The 18,215-nt window shown below is 35.1% G+C and overlaps 1 protein-coding gene across 4 annotated transcripts in view; it reads right to left on the bottom strand.

Annotated features, from left to right (window-relative positions):
- Positions 1 to 18,215, bottom strand: part of ERBB4 (erb-b2 receptor tyrosine kinase 4) — a 1,424,132-nt gene that overhangs the window by 270,437 nt on the left and 1,135,480 nt on the right. For all 4 annotated transcript variants that reach the window (XM_056807930.1, XM_001369059.5, XM_056807929.1 and 1 more), the window contains exons 18-19: positions 14,778 to 14,900; positions 5,295 to 5,393 (exon numbers count right to left, since the gene is read on the bottom strand). In XM_056807930.1, the coding sequence (XP_056663908.1) occupies positions 5,295 to 5,393; positions 14,778 to 14,900 (222 nt within the window). The remainder of the gene's footprint in view (positions 1 to 5,294; positions 5,394 to 14,777; positions 14,901 to 18,215) is intronic.

The following is an 18,215-nucleotide window of genomic DNA, read 5'->3' as shown; positions in this document are numbered from 1 at the left end:
CACTGAGTGACTCTTTGGCAGGATGGAATTGCCCACTCAGCCCCCTCTACATGACTTCTCTCATCAACATCCCTTACTAATGAAATTGACATGATTATTGTCCTCTCCTTTGTTTCAGAAAAAGTAATATAACAGCAAAATTCTTATATACTATTTCCCAAAAATATCACCAAAAGATTAGACTCACAAAACCAAACCCAAAAGACTATATTATGGGTTAACTTCTGCTTAGGTACATAATTCCCAGCAAAAGCTGTACCTACAAGCTAAGGCCAGAATATCCCCTATTCTACCTATGCATAAACTCATTCTCCTAAAACCAGTACATAAATCATTCATAAGGAAAAACTTGTACAGGTACACAAAGCTCCATCATGCCTCAGTGACTTGATTTTACCAACCAAAACTCCCCTTGAGAAACTCCTTAATAAACCCTGAAAAATGATCAGGTTAATATTAAATCTGAATTGTGTTCTCAGTACCTCTCTAATCTCTCAACCTCACTGCTATGATTGTTGAATTGTCCCTAGAATTTCTGATTATTTTTATGAAAGGTAATAAGTGATTTTCCTTGATTGTCTATAAACTCAAAGCTCCTCACAGGTTAATGAGAAAATCAAGCCACCTGTGAAAAAATGATTTATCTTCTGTAGAAGCTTTGTGTTTCCTGTCAAAATCAATAGATACCATACAAATGTATAGAATGATCTCAGAATGTTAATCAAACAATTTGTTAAAAGTTAATGTATGAGGGGCAGCTGGGTAGCTCAGTGGATTGAGAGTCAGGCCTAGAAATGGGAGGTCCTAGGTTAAAATCTCGCCTCAGACTTTTCCTAACTGTGTAACCCTGGAAAAGTCACTTATCCCCATTGCCTAGCCCTTACCACTCTTCTTTCTTAGAACCAACACCCAGGATTGATTCCAAGATGGAAGGTAAGGGTTAAAAAAAAGTGAATGTATCAATTATCCAATTATCTTTATTTGAACATGTATGTTGAATAATGTATCTGTATGCCAAAAAAATGGGTATAAAAATAAAGGCCAAACCTGGGCATGGCAAAGCAGTCACTTCATGCAGAGTATGCCCCAGGCAGAAACATATACACAGAGCTGCCTTCCATATCTCATTTCACCTATCTGTTCCACCTACCAAGGACCCCTGGAGCCACGAGTGGGACTGGACCCTGGTCCGTGGCAATAACAGTGTGAAGATAAGATAAAGGTTCTTATGGAATAAGGAAGAGTATGTGATAGAAGACACTGGAGAACACAGTTAGCATCCATTCCATATACTGAAGCAGCAGCATCATAAATTATATCCTAAGGAGTTCCAGTAGAACCTCCAAAGAAATCTAATTGTAATAAGATAGTTAAATAAGACAGGGTAGTTGACAATGAAACAAAGAACATTGGGGTTAAACATAAAGAAAGTAATTTTGAGAAGTCATCGCAAAACTGAATCGTAGAAAATTTAGAATTTCCCTCATTCTAGGCTTATTTAATTCTTTTCTTGTCCTACCTGCTTTTTTTTCTTTTTCTTTCTATCTTAACAAATTGTTCAGACAGTCATTTGAATGCATTAGTATAAAATAGCTCCAAAACTCTTGAAAGTGAAATAAAACCATACCAGATGTCCATGCACTCCTTTCAAAGACTGTCATTCTATAGAAAGCAACATTCTATAGGTTAGTAAAGTAACACAGCCTGAAGATGATTTAGATTTTGCACACTAAGTCAATGTATATAACAGTTGAAGTAGTGATGATCATTTGAAGATCCACTGCAGCTTTTATGATTATTATAGAATTTATTAGCAAATTCTAAGCATTAGAACTGTATCATTCTAATTCAGTTATTTCTCTGGATAAGACAGTGGCAAGGGGCTTCAATAAAACTGAATGCAAATATCCATGGAGCAATGGTTTTTTAATAGTTCAAAAGTTATCATAATATGGAAAATGTATGTGTGCTCCAATATAATTTTCCACAAACTGAGAATCACGTCAGATTTTAGGAGGCTATGCTCCCCAAATACCATTGTCTAGTCACTAATATTATTACTTAGCTATGTTTAGTCATGCTAGCTATGAAAAAGAGAGTTTCTCACCTATTTGAAAATAAGAACTAAAAGTTTGTATGGAATACAAGCTGTCCTTCAACAAAGTTTGAAGAAATCCTTGTTCCGTTTTTTAGTGTTTTCCCTTCATGGGAAGAAGAAGGGATGGTCACTCACTCACCAATGCTGTATCATTATTGTTATTAGGAATCCATTAGAAATGCTCTGAGGCACTGAGATAACAACTCAGTGGTCAAATTGCTTGTCCTCTGCATTTAGTGCAGGATTTAATAGAATTTTAACTACTTCCAGTTTATTTTCTGTCATCTGAAGGTTCTAAGAAAATCAAAATGTGTCCTTAGTCTGTTCTTTTGGACATTTGCAATCATCTTCATTTGCAATCATCTTGAATATAATGTGTATATTTTCTACATGGATTACATCCATTCTTCTATGTCAGATATTATAGGCATATTCATTAAAGATTAGTTCAGTGGGAGAATTCAATTAAAAAATTCCTGGAAAATGATAGAAAGTTGGCTTTGGAGTCAAGGAGGCCCATGTTTATGTCCTCCCTTTGATCCATACTGACCAAATGCTTCCTGGACAAGGCCTCCCTCTTTTAAACTTTCAGGCTACCCTTTCATACTTCAAGAAGCCCAGCAGATGATGATCTGTATTGGTAGAAGGGTTTGTCTCAACAATACACTGGAGCAAAGAAATTGTAAGTGGCATGAAAACAAAATACATTTAGTTATAGGGCGATTTAAAGTCCTATGCTGATCATGAGCAAATAGACTTTTCTTTGCTATCTTTTTTCCCCAATTCACCCTATAAAATAATATAAAGTAAGTGTGTTTGGGGAACAGCTTGATAACATTGGATAGAGTGCTTGGCATTGAGTCAGAAACAACTGAGTTCAACTATGATCTCAGATACTTAATAGCTGTGTGACCCTGGACAAGTCACTTAATATATGTTTATCTATAGAAGGTAATAGAAAACCATATCAGTATCTTTGACAAGAAAATTCTATGCTCAATGAGTAACCACAATTATCGATACAAAGGAATTCTCTTTTCCAATGTAGATTAGCATTTACTCTGCAAATAATAGCCTTAAAGAATTACTTAAGATCATAACCCAGAATGTGTATGAGTTAATACTTAAACCCAAGTCTTCTAACTGAGTTCAGCTGTAGCCACTTTTTTACACTACCTTTCACAGTGCCTCTAATATCCACAGAAAATTTACCCAGTTACTGTGTTCCTAAATTAGATTATCTTATTTTGGAGGATTATCTGTGTTATCTATATCTGACGTAGTTTAATAACCTGAAAAATATTTTGTGATCTAACTTGTTTCTCTAGTTAAATTCAGTCATAATTCAACTTAGAGGTACCATCCTATCTTTGTCCAACATTACAGCCAAACTTGTTAATGATCTATGGACAAAATAAATGGGGAAGGAGAGGGTAGATTTCCATCAGATTTGGGAATATGCCCCTTACTTCCTACTTCAATTAGAATATTTTAATAAATGCACCTTCCACTTTACCAGACTACCTCCTCTTTTCCCCACAAGTTAGCATTTATACTCTTTGAAAGAAGGACCAAGTAGCAGGCAAAGATCCTGCCTTCCATGTTCTGAAATTGTGCTTGTGGCAGTCTCAATATGTTAATCCTTCTCACAGATACAAACACAAGAAGGATGAGAAAGAACTTTTAAAATATTTCTCCTTATTTTAATACTTAAAAACAGAAAAAAAAGACCTCTTCGAGTCTGTCAGTTTCCAAATCCATCAGTAGCCTTGAGAAAATGATTCTTTTCATGACTCAATTGCAGCCTCATTTAAAATTCAGCAGCACTCTAAGACTTCAAGTTGCCATTCCCACTCCTGTTTCCATGGGAATAGACTTTGGATCAGCCAAAAAAAAATGGGGTTAGGAGCTTTCAAATAATCATTCAAAATAGTGATGAGGTTTTTAGAGCTTTTAGGTGATTATTTTGTAGCCTCTTAACCCCCTTTTGCCTTCCTGTTACCATGGAAATATGACAAAAATGGCTTCCCTGGGCATCCAGCAGAGTTATTAACATTCTTCTGGATTTCAGCAGTAACTTCAGACTGCTGTTCACGGACTGTTTCTCTATCACCCACAATCTATACTATTTCTACTGATAGGTACAGTTTTTGGTTGTTTTTTGTACCTTAAAACTTGACATTTAATTGTTTCTGCAAATCATTGTCCCTGATCCACTTAAAATAGGATACTTGTCTATCTCCTGGAAAATGTCTCAGCTTTATATATTAAGATATTTTCCAGGCATGAGGCCAGAAATTTTAGAATTGTTCAAAAAGGAATATTCTCCAGCGCCACCCTGTATATGTACCAAATATGTCTTTAGTTGATACTTGAGGATCTAAAAGTAAGAGAAGCATCTATGAGGTTATGAAGAGGTTGAACTTACTCAATATGTCCCTCCTTTAGGACTAATATAGCTGTTATTCAATAGAAAGGTACCTTTTTACCTCTAGGTTCTAACTTGGGATTTTGAGCCAAAGACAGCACATTTTCAGATCTAGGCTGTCTGGTTCAGGTCAACTTCTAAATCCAATATAGCTCATCTTAACTACAAGACCTACTTAGCAATAAAATCTTTTATAAAAGGGGCCATGACCGTAACGAAATAGAACAGATGGTGTCATTTTGCTATATCACATCAATACCAACATAATCCTCATCTTGTCATCACAAAAATGCATATAATTATTATCAAACTAATATGACTATTTTAAAAGAAATATGGTTATACTTTTTGGAGCATTCAATAAAATAGATAATATACTTTTACATTTAAAGCTCTCATGGAATACTTTTTCTTGAATAAAGTGCAAGCAGATTATTAGGAACACATAGAAAAGTTGACAGAGTTTGAATTTGGAACAGAGTATGCTGGGGTCCGAGTCTATGCACATTTACAAATGATCATGCTAGATCTATCAAGTCAAATCAGAAGCATAGATAAAAATTAAGCTTTATCCTACCTAATTTGGAGTAGTCCTGGGGAATTTTTGAAACTTAAGTTTTAGTCTGTTCCTAAAGACAGAATTTTTAAACTGTAAAAGAGGTTTTTCTTGTTATTGTTTCTGAATTTGTCATTTTATTGTGTTTTATCATTGCAAAGAGGACTGTCACTGTTGGAAAGAAATTAAAGAGATGAAGTATTTGTACTTACATCCATGAACTCAACATTTGCTTTCGGACCAGTTGTCTCATTGAGAATCTTTATGGCCACAGGTATCTTTACTGTCTCTCCTTCAGGTACCCAAATTCCCTATTGAGAAGAAAAAAAAATCATATACGTTCAAAATTGATGACTATAAAACTCAGGTAGTATATATATTTTGCTAGACAAATAATTCTTGTTGTCAAAAATAATTTTCTATAAAGGAAGGTTCAAAAAAAGTATATCAAAGATAATTTCATAAATTAAAAGGCAATATGGTGGTGGTGATTAGATACTGAATATTGAACTAGATGTCAGAAGATCTCAGTTTTAGCCCTTCTTTTGCCACTCAGAGAAATAGGTGACTTGGACAAGTCATTACCTCACTCTACCTAGGATTTCTTATATGTTAACAAAAGGAGTTGGATTGAATGGTTTATAAAGTTCCTTCCAGCTGATAATATGATTATGTTGCAACTCAAAAGACAAACTAATAGAAAACATTGTCACTTTTCATGCAGATTGACTTGGGACTCAATTTTCAAGGAAAATAATGTCTATTAGCCACCATAGGATATCTCATTTGTTTTTCTGAATAGTATATATGCAAAACACTTGAAGTACTTTGGAAGAAATATGTGATATTAATATAAGTTATTAATATTAGCTTTTGGATTTCTCTCTGAAGCAAAAAGATGGAATAATAAAACCTAAATGAATTCCTTTTACATCAGCCATGAATGTAAATGATGTTGCAGCGCAATGCAACAAACATTAAACCAAATAAGTTTCTCTGTCCACAATGCACTGGAATGTTGAAAATAGAAAGATCATTTTTGGCCTTTAAATAATAATCTTAGAATATATTTATGATTTATAAACACAAAAAGTTTAAGAAAACAATTATTTGGAGTATTTAACTATTTTAAATCATATATACCAAAACAAACAAACAAACAAAAAACTTAGGGCATCTATGTGACACAATGGATTGATCACTGGGCCTAACATTGGGAAGACCTGGGTTCAAATCTGGTCAGAAACAGTTCTAGCTGTGTAACCCTGGGTAAGTCACTTAATCCCCTTTGCCTTGCCTTGGCTGTTCTGTCTTGCAGTTGATACTAAGACAGAAAATAAGTGTTTAAAACAAAAATAAGCAAACAAAAACTTGATTTTTTTAAAAACTAAAGTCAAACTCTTTAAAAATGGATTGATTTGTTAAAATGGTTGTGCATAAACCTCAGTTTTGTATATTTGGAGACAGAGATAAATAATTTGTTCTTTCACATTATTTGAATCTGTCCATATATATAAGTTCATATGACAATGAATAAAAGAAAAAACAAGGCAAATATACATGTTTTAAAAAATAAAGATTTTAGTCCAAATGAACAGAGACCATGATACAGATATAATCATATTCAATCTCATTTCCTTGCTTCCTACATTGCATGTAGTAGTAGGAGCTTAATAAATGTATTGAATTGAATTGAATTCATAATGTCTTCTTGTATATATTATGAACATATGGCATCACTAGGTTCACATTCCTCCATCTGCTGTGATAGCTATACTATATCTTCTGCTTCCTCCTGGTAAAATCATAAGGGCACTTTATTTGAAGTCAAATGTTCTGAGTTCAAATTCTTTCTCCATTTTTTATCCGTATGACCTTGCTCAAGTCACTTGATGTCTTTAGTCTTATCCTTAAGTGTAAAATTATGGACATTGGATTAGATGGCTTTTGAAATTAATTTCACAACTAAAATTATGAACTCTTGAATTAAGTTTAGCAAAATGTGAAGTTTAAAACATTGTGTTAGGAGATAGTAGAAGAATGAATTAAAAAAAATAATATAGTCCTTTTTCTCAGGGAGATTATATCCTACTAGGGGAAAGGAGATAGAACAGGTACACAGATAAGTACCATATAAAATAGATATTGATGGGAAAAAGGAGAGAACTGCAAAAAAATTGTTGTAGGAAAATTTAGGAGAAAGAAAATACTAACAATGAAGTTGAAGGAAAGGGAATAAGAATCAAGTCATTCTTCCTAAAATAGTTGGAAACAGAGCTGAACCATAAAAAAAAAAGGAAGGATTTTTCAGGGAGGGAATGGATGCCAGGAACAGGAAAAAGAATGTCTTTATGTATTGAAATTGACATTGGCAAATCAAGTTTGGAGAAGAGCTCGCCAAATTCGGCTGTAACTTAAGAATGTGAAATGAAGAGTAATGGGCAACAAAGCTGGAAAGGTAGACTGAAGCTAGAGTCACTCTACATATTTTCCTTGGAATCAATTAAGTCAAGTAGGGTAGACTTATATGTGGTCATGAAGCACTAAAAATGATATCTGGCTCTTGAAATAAAGCTCAGACTTGGCATTAAAATATATAGTGAGAAAAGAAGACAAAGATTCCTAAGCTAACATAAATTCAACATGTCTCTTTTCTTTCCTAAACACTATTGGTCATGACTTTAAAAGAAAAATAAGAGAAAGTTCTGGTCAAACACTTCTTGTCTAACATATATTTTCCCATGAGTCCCAAAGTGTTATAATAGAAAACCAAGAAGTGACATAAATGTGAGTGCAGTTTAACAAAAGTGAATCTATGGTGGTGACTTAGGGAGCTACTTTAATTGTTAAATTCTCCCTAGGGAAGAACTAAGAAGGGGAGCCTAGTGTCAGTGGCCAATAAATCTACTGAAGGCCCTGCCATACCAAATAAAAGAATCTATTAAACTAAAAAAGACCAATAGGCTATGTTTTTTAACTCTAGCTATATAGGGTGGAGAAATGTCTAAAAATGATTCTATGTAGTAATTTTAGAAGTAATTTTGTTGTGGAAATTTCAGTGTATGCAGTTGGAAAACCTAAATTCTCTCTCTCTGGTCCTCAATTTCCTCCACTGCAAAGTGAATAGAAGAGAAATGACCACTAAGGACTGTTCAATTAAAAAAAAAACCCAAATAGCTGGCAATTATAGAAAAATCAAGTTCTTTTAAAAACAATTGTACTAACATGTTAATGGATCTGTTGCATTAAAAAAGAATTATACTCATTGGCACTGTTCTTCATAATCATGCCAAATAAAAATACTTATCTTGCTGACATACTATGCTATTAAGGCAGAGAATTTTTGTTTTACTTTGAGATGTTGTGGCACCAGATAATTGATCAAATGAGGATTGTTTGCTCTTCTTTGGTCAAAAGTAATATTTTGTTAGTTTGAGTCAAAGCCTAGGCTTTAGTTAACAGAATGATAGGGTTTTAGTTTTAGAGCTGGGGGAAAAAGAGGTCATCTAATCCAACTTCATTTTATAGATGAGACCAAAACTTAAGGGGCCATTGATTTGCTTAGAATCATATGAGTCATCTGAGGAAGATGTGAAATTTGAAATCTCATTCTGTAACTACAAGTTCACCACACTTTCCATTCATATGTGCATGATTATTCCTTTGTCTTTTATCTGGATCATCATCCAGGACATGCCCACCAACCATGTGTAACCACCAAGGTTCAGCCCTGAGCTCTTTTCTTGAAGATGACTATTGTAAACCTCAAAATTTCTTAGACTTATAAATGTTGGAAATTTCACCATTGGGAAATTTCATACTTGAAAAATTTCCTATTGATAGTGGGTCTTGGCTATTGGAATGTGAACCCCATTGGCATGAGAGTTTTCCCCTCCTCCCTTCTTAAGATTACTTTAGGACAGAAACCTTTTGCTGAACAATGGAAAGGACTTTGACCTATGCTTAAGCATAGAACAGGAATTTCTTTGAGTCATGACTGATTTTGGAATTGATACAATGGAGATACTTGGAATCAATCTCCACCCTACTCAGGTTAACAGGATTTAGGAAGGGCTGTAGCAAAGGATCAAAGATGTAATTATTTGAAAATATGACCTTCAACAGACATGTGCAAAGCCAGAGACCTCTGGGCGGTCCTGGGTTAAGCTAGAGCCTCCATTGGCACAGGGAAATTGATGGACAGGTGATTGGTAGATGTGAGAACTGAGGGGAGGGAACTTGGATGGTTTCCTTAAGGATAGGGGGGTCTGAAGAAGGGGGGGGGTTAGGAGTTTGTCGGAGTGGTTGCAGTGTGCTCTGAGAAGCTTGCTCTGAAGGAAGCTGAAGGTGGGGGCTCTGAGACTGTTTCTCCATTTTGGTCACGTGAGTAATAGGGACTGATCTTCTTTCTTTGCCCCAGCTATCTAAGGGCTTGGGCCTTTTGGCCCAGACTAAACAGAAGGGGTATTTAAGCCCTATTCCCTTCTCTCCCCTTTCTCTCTACCTCTATCTCTCTATCTCTAATTCCTTTCTTCCTCCTGTTTGTAATTAAAACTCCATAAAAGGTTGACGGCTGACTTGAGTTTTCATTTAGGAATTACATAGCTGAATTCCTTGGCGACCTTAAATTAATATATATCAGTCTTTTAAAAGTTATTTCCTTGTCACACTATATATACTTAATCAGTAATCTCTCCTTATTTCTACTCCCACAGTTTCATCTGCTTATTGGGCATCTCTAACTAAATATTCTGAAGACATATGAAAATTAACATGTTCAAAAATTAATTCTTAATTTTCTTCCCCTCCCCTTTTCTTACTTTTCTTAATACAGTCAAAGGTGCCACCATCAATTTAGTCATATCCTAGATATCATCGTTGATGTTTCATTCTCTCATTGCTCTCTTCCCTCTCCCATCCAATCTGTTACTAAGTCCTACTGATTCTATCTAGGTAACATTTCTTATATAAGCCACCTTCTATCCTTTCAACAATCACTGACTACACTGGTGAAGGTCTTAATCACCTCATACAGGAAAATTGCAAAAGCCTCCTGTTTTATTTCTATGGTGCAAGTCTTTCCCAAGTCCCACTCATCCATTCAGTTGTCAAATTGATTTTATTAGAGAGTAGATCTGATCATTTCACCCATCTTTCTCCCAACCCCACTTTCTGCATTTAACAAAACTCCAGTGGTTCCCAACCACTTCTAGCATCAAAATCCTATTTAGGAAAAACCCATCATAACCTGGCATGTTCTACCTTGCCAGTTTTCTTACATGTTATTCCTCTCCCAACCCTGACTCCCACCAACATACTGTATGATCTAATACCATTGGCCTCCTTGTTTTTCCTTCCATAAAACACCCTATCTCATGACTGAGCATTTTCACTGGCTATCCTGAATCCCTTGAATTTTTTCCCTCTTGATTTCTGTCTTTTTTACCTACCAGACTTCCTAGAATTCTCAGCTAAATTATTGTCTTCTGCCTTTTCCAATTAATATGAGTGCCTTGCCTCTCTTTATTATCTTAGATTTATCCATTTATTCTGCATATTATCATATATTCTCCATATTTGTTTTCATGTTGTTTTTCCCATTAGATTATAATCACCATCAGAGCAGAGATTGATTTTATTAAAAAGTTGGTTGATTTTTTCCATATTTTTTTCCTTTTTTAATATCCCCAGCACATAGCAGAGTACCTAGAATGTAGAAGTTTATTAAAGAATTATTGACTGACTGATTGAGCCATTAACATTTCCAAGGAAACAAAAAAATCTACTTCTAAACATACTTGTTTAGAAGAGACTTAAAGGTGGAATCTCTAGATGCCATTTAGGGAATCCTCCTTCTAATTTATTTCTTGCCACAAGTAAGGATAACATTCCCATAGATCCATACCCAGGGAGAATGGACATGCAGTAAGAGAAGTCATTACAAGGTCATTCCAGAAATAAAGCCTAAGGTAGGCTTTGTAGGCGGTGTCATAGAGAGAAGGTTAACTGTCTCAAACCTCCGGTTTTTACATTATACAGCGTATTAGGGGAGCAGATTCTAAAAGACTTAACCTCTTAAGAACCTTAACAAAGTTGGTGTGCCTCAGTGAAGAGCTTGGAGTTTGATCTGTCAACCAAGTTAGACAAAATTGGACCCAGATTAAAAAAAAAAAAGAAAAAACTGATAAAAGTATTGGGGAAAAAAGGCATGTCAGAAGAAGAGGAAACCAACATCAATGAAGGTATTATTTCCTATATATTTACAAGCAAATTTTGGATTAAATGTTAATTTTTTTTAACCATAAAACTTTTTTTTCTTGCTCTTTATTAAAGCCTCTAAAATGATTTATTATAGTACTTTGAAAAATCATAAAGGAGGATTGAGTGCTATTTTCAGAGATCAGTAGAGGGGAAAGACAAAAGTCTGATTTTTGTTCCATATGCAAAGCTGTATGTCAAGGAGCTAAGTCCAAGAGGGGAGGTATTGGCAGTGAGAAATCTGTAGTGAAAGGATAAACAAGCCAAGCATTGTGGCTTGTCTACGAAAAAGAAAAAAGAAAAAGAAAATGCAGTGTAAAGAACGTCTATGGTACCATAACATCACTTAAATAAACAAATTATGGTTCTTGATAACAAATGTAAACAAGACCATAATTAATGAATTCCCTAACTGCTAATTATTCTTCCCTGCTGTGTACATTAGTTGATATCCAGTGTACAGCCATTACATATCCATGTTTTTCCTATAAAAATCTAACTTCATGATTATAACTTAGAGTCTATAAATAACATGCCAGCAATTGGGCAATGAGATCCATCCAAGATAGGTTATTTTTGAAACAAGAAGGCGTAGTCATACATTCAAATTCTGACATATGTCCATATCACCATTCTTCCAAGTCACACACATTTCCTAATTTGCATTAAATTTTGCAAAACATGTCAAGTTTCAATATATTCAAAAAAGTCAGCATGGCAGAGGTGATAAGCAACAGACTAGAAACTCAAGGGCTACTGGTTCTAATTCCAGCTTTCTACTAACTTGCTCTGTGACTCTGTAAGGCTCTGTCTAGTGAAGTAGAGAATTGAAGCAATTATTCAGATAATTCAGGTGGAAAAGGATCCTGTTACTACTGATGGGCAAGAAGTTCTTTGCTTTGAGGGCCAAATTATCCAGATTGACAGTCTCAGAGAAATTCACTGCTTCATTTTTTAATTCTTCATAGATTTTTAAAAATATATATATTCACATTCACTTGGTCTCAGCTTTTTAGTCAAAAGAAATGACTTACTCCATAGTACTTAATTACTTGCTCCACTCTGATTATAAGATCATATATGGAGATATGGCTCATAATAAAATTATTTTAGTTTCAATTATAATTTTATTATAAGCGATATCTACATATATGATATATATGTATACATATGTATATATTTGACAAAAATATAGACCATCAAATCCACAAAGTAAAAGCTTGATCCTCATTATGGAGGCAGAATACATAGAATGACTGATAAGCCCCTGACATCAAAACAATTCTACCAATCACTATCTTTCTTATTTTCTAAAACCTAGATATGATTGGTGGCTATATTCTGCTTATTCTGTGTTGTTTCAATCATACAGGGTTTCATCTCCTTTTTTCTTCCTGAACATAAAATTCTTATGCTTAAACACTTAGTACCACTCAGCATCAGACTGCAGAGGGCTGGGAAGGGCTGACTTCCTAGGAATGTTTTATGTGTTGTTCATCTTATAGAAACAGAACCACCACTAATGAGTCTTGGGTGACAGAGAGATGGGACTGGCCCATGCATCCTCAATATAATTTCTCTGCTAGATCAGTTGATATATTATCAATAAAGGATCATAATTAGATCCTCATAATAGGCTTCTATGTCTTTCTGCCTTAAAATCCATGATTACATTGGCAAAAAGTTCAAAAGGAAATAGTAAGTATAAATGGTTTCCATTTTGACTGGTATTTGAGACCATTTGGTTTTTATCACTGAAAGAAAGTACTTGAAATATTTTTACCATAGATACAAATAAATCTGGTATATATGTAACCTTCTGAAAAATATAAAATTAAATGTTTCATCTCTAGGTCTTTTATTGTGTAATATTGAAACAAATGGAAAAATAGTTCTCTGGGCACATAGGCACTTTAAGAAACATATTAAATGATTTTGATATCTTCAACTAATACTTCAAAAACCCTTGACATTATAGAATACTTATATTTTGACCTTGTGACTAAATAATTCATCACTTTTTTCTGTCATTTTTAGAGAGAAAAAAACAGTTTGTATTCCAAAGGTTACTCTATGAAGAAAATCATCATGCATGGTTACAATTCTAGAATGTTAGTTCTTTTAAGTTTGTCACACATTTTATATTTATTTTTGTATTCTCATTCACAAAGAACAATACCTGGTAAACAGTAGATATTTGCAGATTTTGTCAATTGATTGATTCAATGCAGAAAATGTGATAACTGACAGATTTCTTTTATTTTTTTAAACCCTCACCTTCTGTCTTAGTGTCAATACTGGGTATTGGCTCCAAGGCAGAAGAGTGGTAAGGGCTAGGCAATGGGGGTCAAGTGACTTGCCCAGGGTCACACAGCTGGGAAGTGTCTGAGGCCAGATTTGAACCTAGGACCTCCAGTCTCTAGGCCTACAGATTTATTTTAATATTGGGATTCTCATAAATTCAAGCTTCTTTATATCTTTAAGAGTTCCATTAGGCTTTCAAAGATACAATGGCCAGTATCTGAATGTTGGGCAGTATGTACTAGTTATCTACTCAATATTTCTCATAATAAAGAGGTTTGTTGAATTCTGAATTAAGAATGTCTATACCCCTTTGGATCAAGATGGAAGCATTCAATCCTGGAAAAGGATAGTGCAACCTGCCTTTGTGGGGAATGAAGGGCATATATCAATAAAAAACTCTTACTTCAAACTTTATTTTTTTTTAGTGGGGATGCCTCATACTCCCATTTTTGTTTAAAGTTAAATGGATGCATTTTTATTATAACAAAATTTCTTTCAAATATTGTTATTAGCTCATTCACAATTCTCAAATTCAAGGTTTGTTTCTGCTTTTAGTCAGTTTTGACCCTTTATTTTAACTGCTTACCCATGTCCTCCTGAGGAAATTACTCATATCCATTCAAATAACAATTGTTCTTCAATAGAACAAGAGAATTGTCTGGGAACAGGAAGCAGTTAAGTGAATTGTTCAGGGACAGAGAAACAACTTTTCCCAGATTTGGTTCAATATTTATAATCATAAAACAAAGACATCAGAATATATGCATTAATTTCTATTATCTGTGAACATAAACATATTGACATTAATAATGGCTTTAGATAACTATTTTTAGGTTTGAAAAGTTTGAAAAGTAATTTCCAGATGTTATCTTATTTGATTCCTGTAACAACTTTAAATGCTAATAATATCTTCATTTTATAGGTAAGGAAACCAGCTGAAAGGTCCAACAGTAAATATCTCAGGCAGAATGTCAATGGTCTTTACTAGAAGTGCAGATCTTTTCCCATTGTGCCATCTAGATACCTCCAAAAGGACTGAGTTGGTTATAGTAGGGACACATATTCAGCAGGCTACCAAAATTCCAAAGCTAACCTCCTCTCAGTATTTCTTTCTTCAAAAGGATTCCGTTTACCTTATACACAGTTCCAAATGCTCCAGATCCAAGCACCTTCACTCTTTTGAGCTCCGTCTCTTTTAGGATTCGCAGTTGGGCCTGGTTAGGTGCTGTGCCACTTGGGGTTAAGGGTTCTACCAACTGAAAAACAAAGGGAATCCACATGATCAGTTTCATTATCAAGTAATTACACTGACTTTGTAGTTTTCTATTATGATTTATAAAAGACACTCCTCTCTGGTTCTTACAGTAACTCTAAGGTAGACAAGGACTATTATTCCCATTTTAAAGGGAAATTCTCAGCAAATACATGAATTTACAAGGTGCTATAAGATACTTAGGGAAGCTAGTTGGCATAGTAGATAGAATTCTGGGACTGGAGTGTTCTGTGTTCAAATCTGGCTTCAGACAATTATTATATTGTTGCCCTAGGCCAATTATGTAACCACTTTTTCCTCATTTTCCTCATCTGTAAAATGAGCTAGAGAAATGATACATCACTCCAGTTTCTCTGCTATTTCCAAAATGGGGTCATGAAGAGTCATATATGACTAATGTGAAGATGGGATTAACTCTCCCATTTATATATGCATATATATATATATATATATATATATATATATATATATATAAATTTATTCTTTAGATTTTAGCCACCAGGAATGTATACATCCCCACTCAATCCTTAAGTGGGGGGGAATCTATGACCCATGTGTGCTAGCGAGTGACAAATCAAAAACAACTGACTGCCCCCTGGGAAGTCTTGTTTAATTAACCTCTGTGCCCCCTCACCCCACCTTTGCTGGGACCTCTGAAGCCCTGCCTGGTTTTGGACCAGGCCTGAGTAGTTATCTCTCTCTGTCTCTGTCTCTGTCTCTGTCTCTGTCTCTCTCTCTGTCTCTCTGTCTTTGTCTCTGTCTCTGTCTCTGTCTCTCTCTCTGTCTCTCTCTGTCTCTCTGTCTCAGTCTCTCTGTCTCTTGTAAACCTTAAAATTTCCCAGTCCCTACTTTATAAGATTGGATTAAGACCATTCCCCATTTGGGCAGTGAACTCTACTTAAAGCAGGAATGTGAGAATTCTACTTTACCTACTTGGGTCTTCCCTAGGGGAAGATAAAGTTGTAAATTCTTTTCTGAACAATGAAAAGTACTTAAACCCATACTTTTCTTAAGCTAAGTACCTATAAAGGTCAAGCAACTTGTGAATTTACAAGGAACAAAGAACTGGAAAACTTACTCAGAGCTTTCCTGGTGTGAATTACTCAAAAATCCACACCTTCTTAGGTGTGGACTAAGAATGGGCGGTCCTTTAGAAACATCTACAGTGACTGGTAGATGTAAGGACTTAGGGGAGGTAACATAGGAGATTTTGCCATTAAAAATAAGAGCTCAGAGAAGAGCAAGGGGAAGAAGATCTCGATTTCTGATTCTCATTCTGGAGGAGAGCTCCTTGAGGAGCTCCTCTGAGGGGCTCTGTCCCTCTGGGGTAGGAGCTCTGGAGGCTCTTGAGAGAGGCCCTTTGAAACAATCTCTGGCTGGAAGACTCTTTGAGGAAGGACGCTGACCTGGTGTCATTAGAAATCCTTACTTAGACAGATCTTATGGTGAGTTATAAAAAAACTGACTGATTTCTCTTTTAAGACTCAGGTCTAGGCCATGTTGGCTTGAGGCCCTTCATACTTATTCCTTTCTTACTCTCTCTCTCTCTTTCTTTGATTACTCATTGTATTGTTAATTAAAATCTTTATAAAACACGATTGACTTGGGTATTTGAATAATTGGGAATATTTCCCTGGAGACCACCTTATATTTGATTTTAAAACCCAAGACACTGTAGTGAAACATATTTCTGCTGTCAAATTTACCCACCCTCTCTTATATCTATCACAATTTATATCTTCCACTATTTTAATCACTACAGTTTAAGACCTCAACCATTTTAAATCTCACTCTCTCTCTCTCTCTTTCTCTCTCTCTATCTCTCTGTCTCTGTCTCTGTCTCTCTCTCTGTGTCTCTCTCTGTCTCTGTCTCTCTGTCTCTGTCTCTCTCTGTCTGTCTCTTTCTCTGTCTCTCTCTCTGTCTCTCTCTGTCTCTGTCTCTCTGTCTCTGTCTCTCTCTCTGTCTCTCTGTCTCTGTCTCTGTCTCTCTGTCTGTCTCTTTCTCTGTCTCTCTGTCTCTCTCTGTCTCTCTGTCTCTGTCTCTGTCTCTCTGTCTCTCTATCATATTTTCCTTACTTCCACTCTCTCTATTTGGAAATAAACTACCATAAAAGTCATTCTGACTTGAGCAATTCATTTGGAATTAAGTAATTAATTCCTGGTGCCCATACTCTTAAATATTCAGTCTAATAATTTTACCCTTTATGTTAAAAATGACTGAATAATGAGATAGGCAATCTCAGAGTCAGAAGAATCCATATATACCTCTGAGGTAGGTTACTCAGACTTCTGTTGAAGATTTCTAAAGAAGGGGACAATATTACCAGTCAGAAGCCCAGCTAGCTATAATTTGGGAATTTTTCTATATATCAAATTTAAATTTAACTCTCTAACTTCTATCCACTGCTCCCTGTTTTGCCACCTGGGGATATACGGTATACATTTAATCCCTCTTTGAATCCTGGTTCAGTTACTTTCTAGCTCTGTGAACGAAGGGCACTTAAATTCTCTAGGCTTCATTTTCATCAAACAAGATAATAGATAGTAAAATGGGAACAGTTAGGTGATTCAGCCGATAGGGAGCCAGGCTTGGAGGTGAGAGGTCCTGAGTTAAAATCTGACCTCAGATGTTTCCTAGCTATGTGCCCCTGGGCAAGTTACCCCATAGCCACGTGGAACCAATATATGCTATTGATTCTAAAACAGAAGGTAATGGTTTTAGGATATATACATACATCTGTATATATTATTTATAAATATGCATATCTATATACATATACTTATTTACATATAAATATGTGTTTTGCAAAATGCATAGCAATATATTAATTTTATTATTATTATTGATTATTATTATTTTAAATGATAGTCCATCAGGTAAAGCTGCAAATAATTGAACATGACCATTATGTTCCTATTGAGTCTTTCTGCTGTCTTTCAACTTTCAGCTTACTGAGTTCTTTACAATGATGCGCACAGGGCATGAACCAGAAGGTCTTAGCCATTTTGGTTTCCTTCTTTCTGTTTTCCAACTTATCAACATCCTTCCTAAAATATGTTCTAGAGAACAGAATACAATACCTGATGTGTTCTGAATAGGGCAGAGCGTACAATGGAACCACCTAGACATTGCACGTCTATTACCCGCCCTTAAAATGCATTAGCTTTTGGAGCTGTCCTATCAAATTGCTGACTCATAAAATCTGGTTCATTTTGACAATCCTACCATTTTCAGGGAAACTGCTATTCAACCATACATGCTTCTCACATCTTGTACTTGGGAATTCAATATAAGCAA

Source organism: Monodelphis domestica, chromosome 8, assembly GCF_027887165.1.
Source record: "Monodelphis domestica isolate mMonDom1 chromosome 8, mMonDom1.pri, whole genome shotgun sequence".
NCBI classification, from domain to species: domain Eukaryota; kingdom Metazoa; phylum Chordata; class Mammalia; order Didelphimorphia; family Didelphidae; genus Monodelphis; species Monodelphis domestica.
This window is presented reverse-complemented; position numbering and strand designations above follow the sequence as displayed.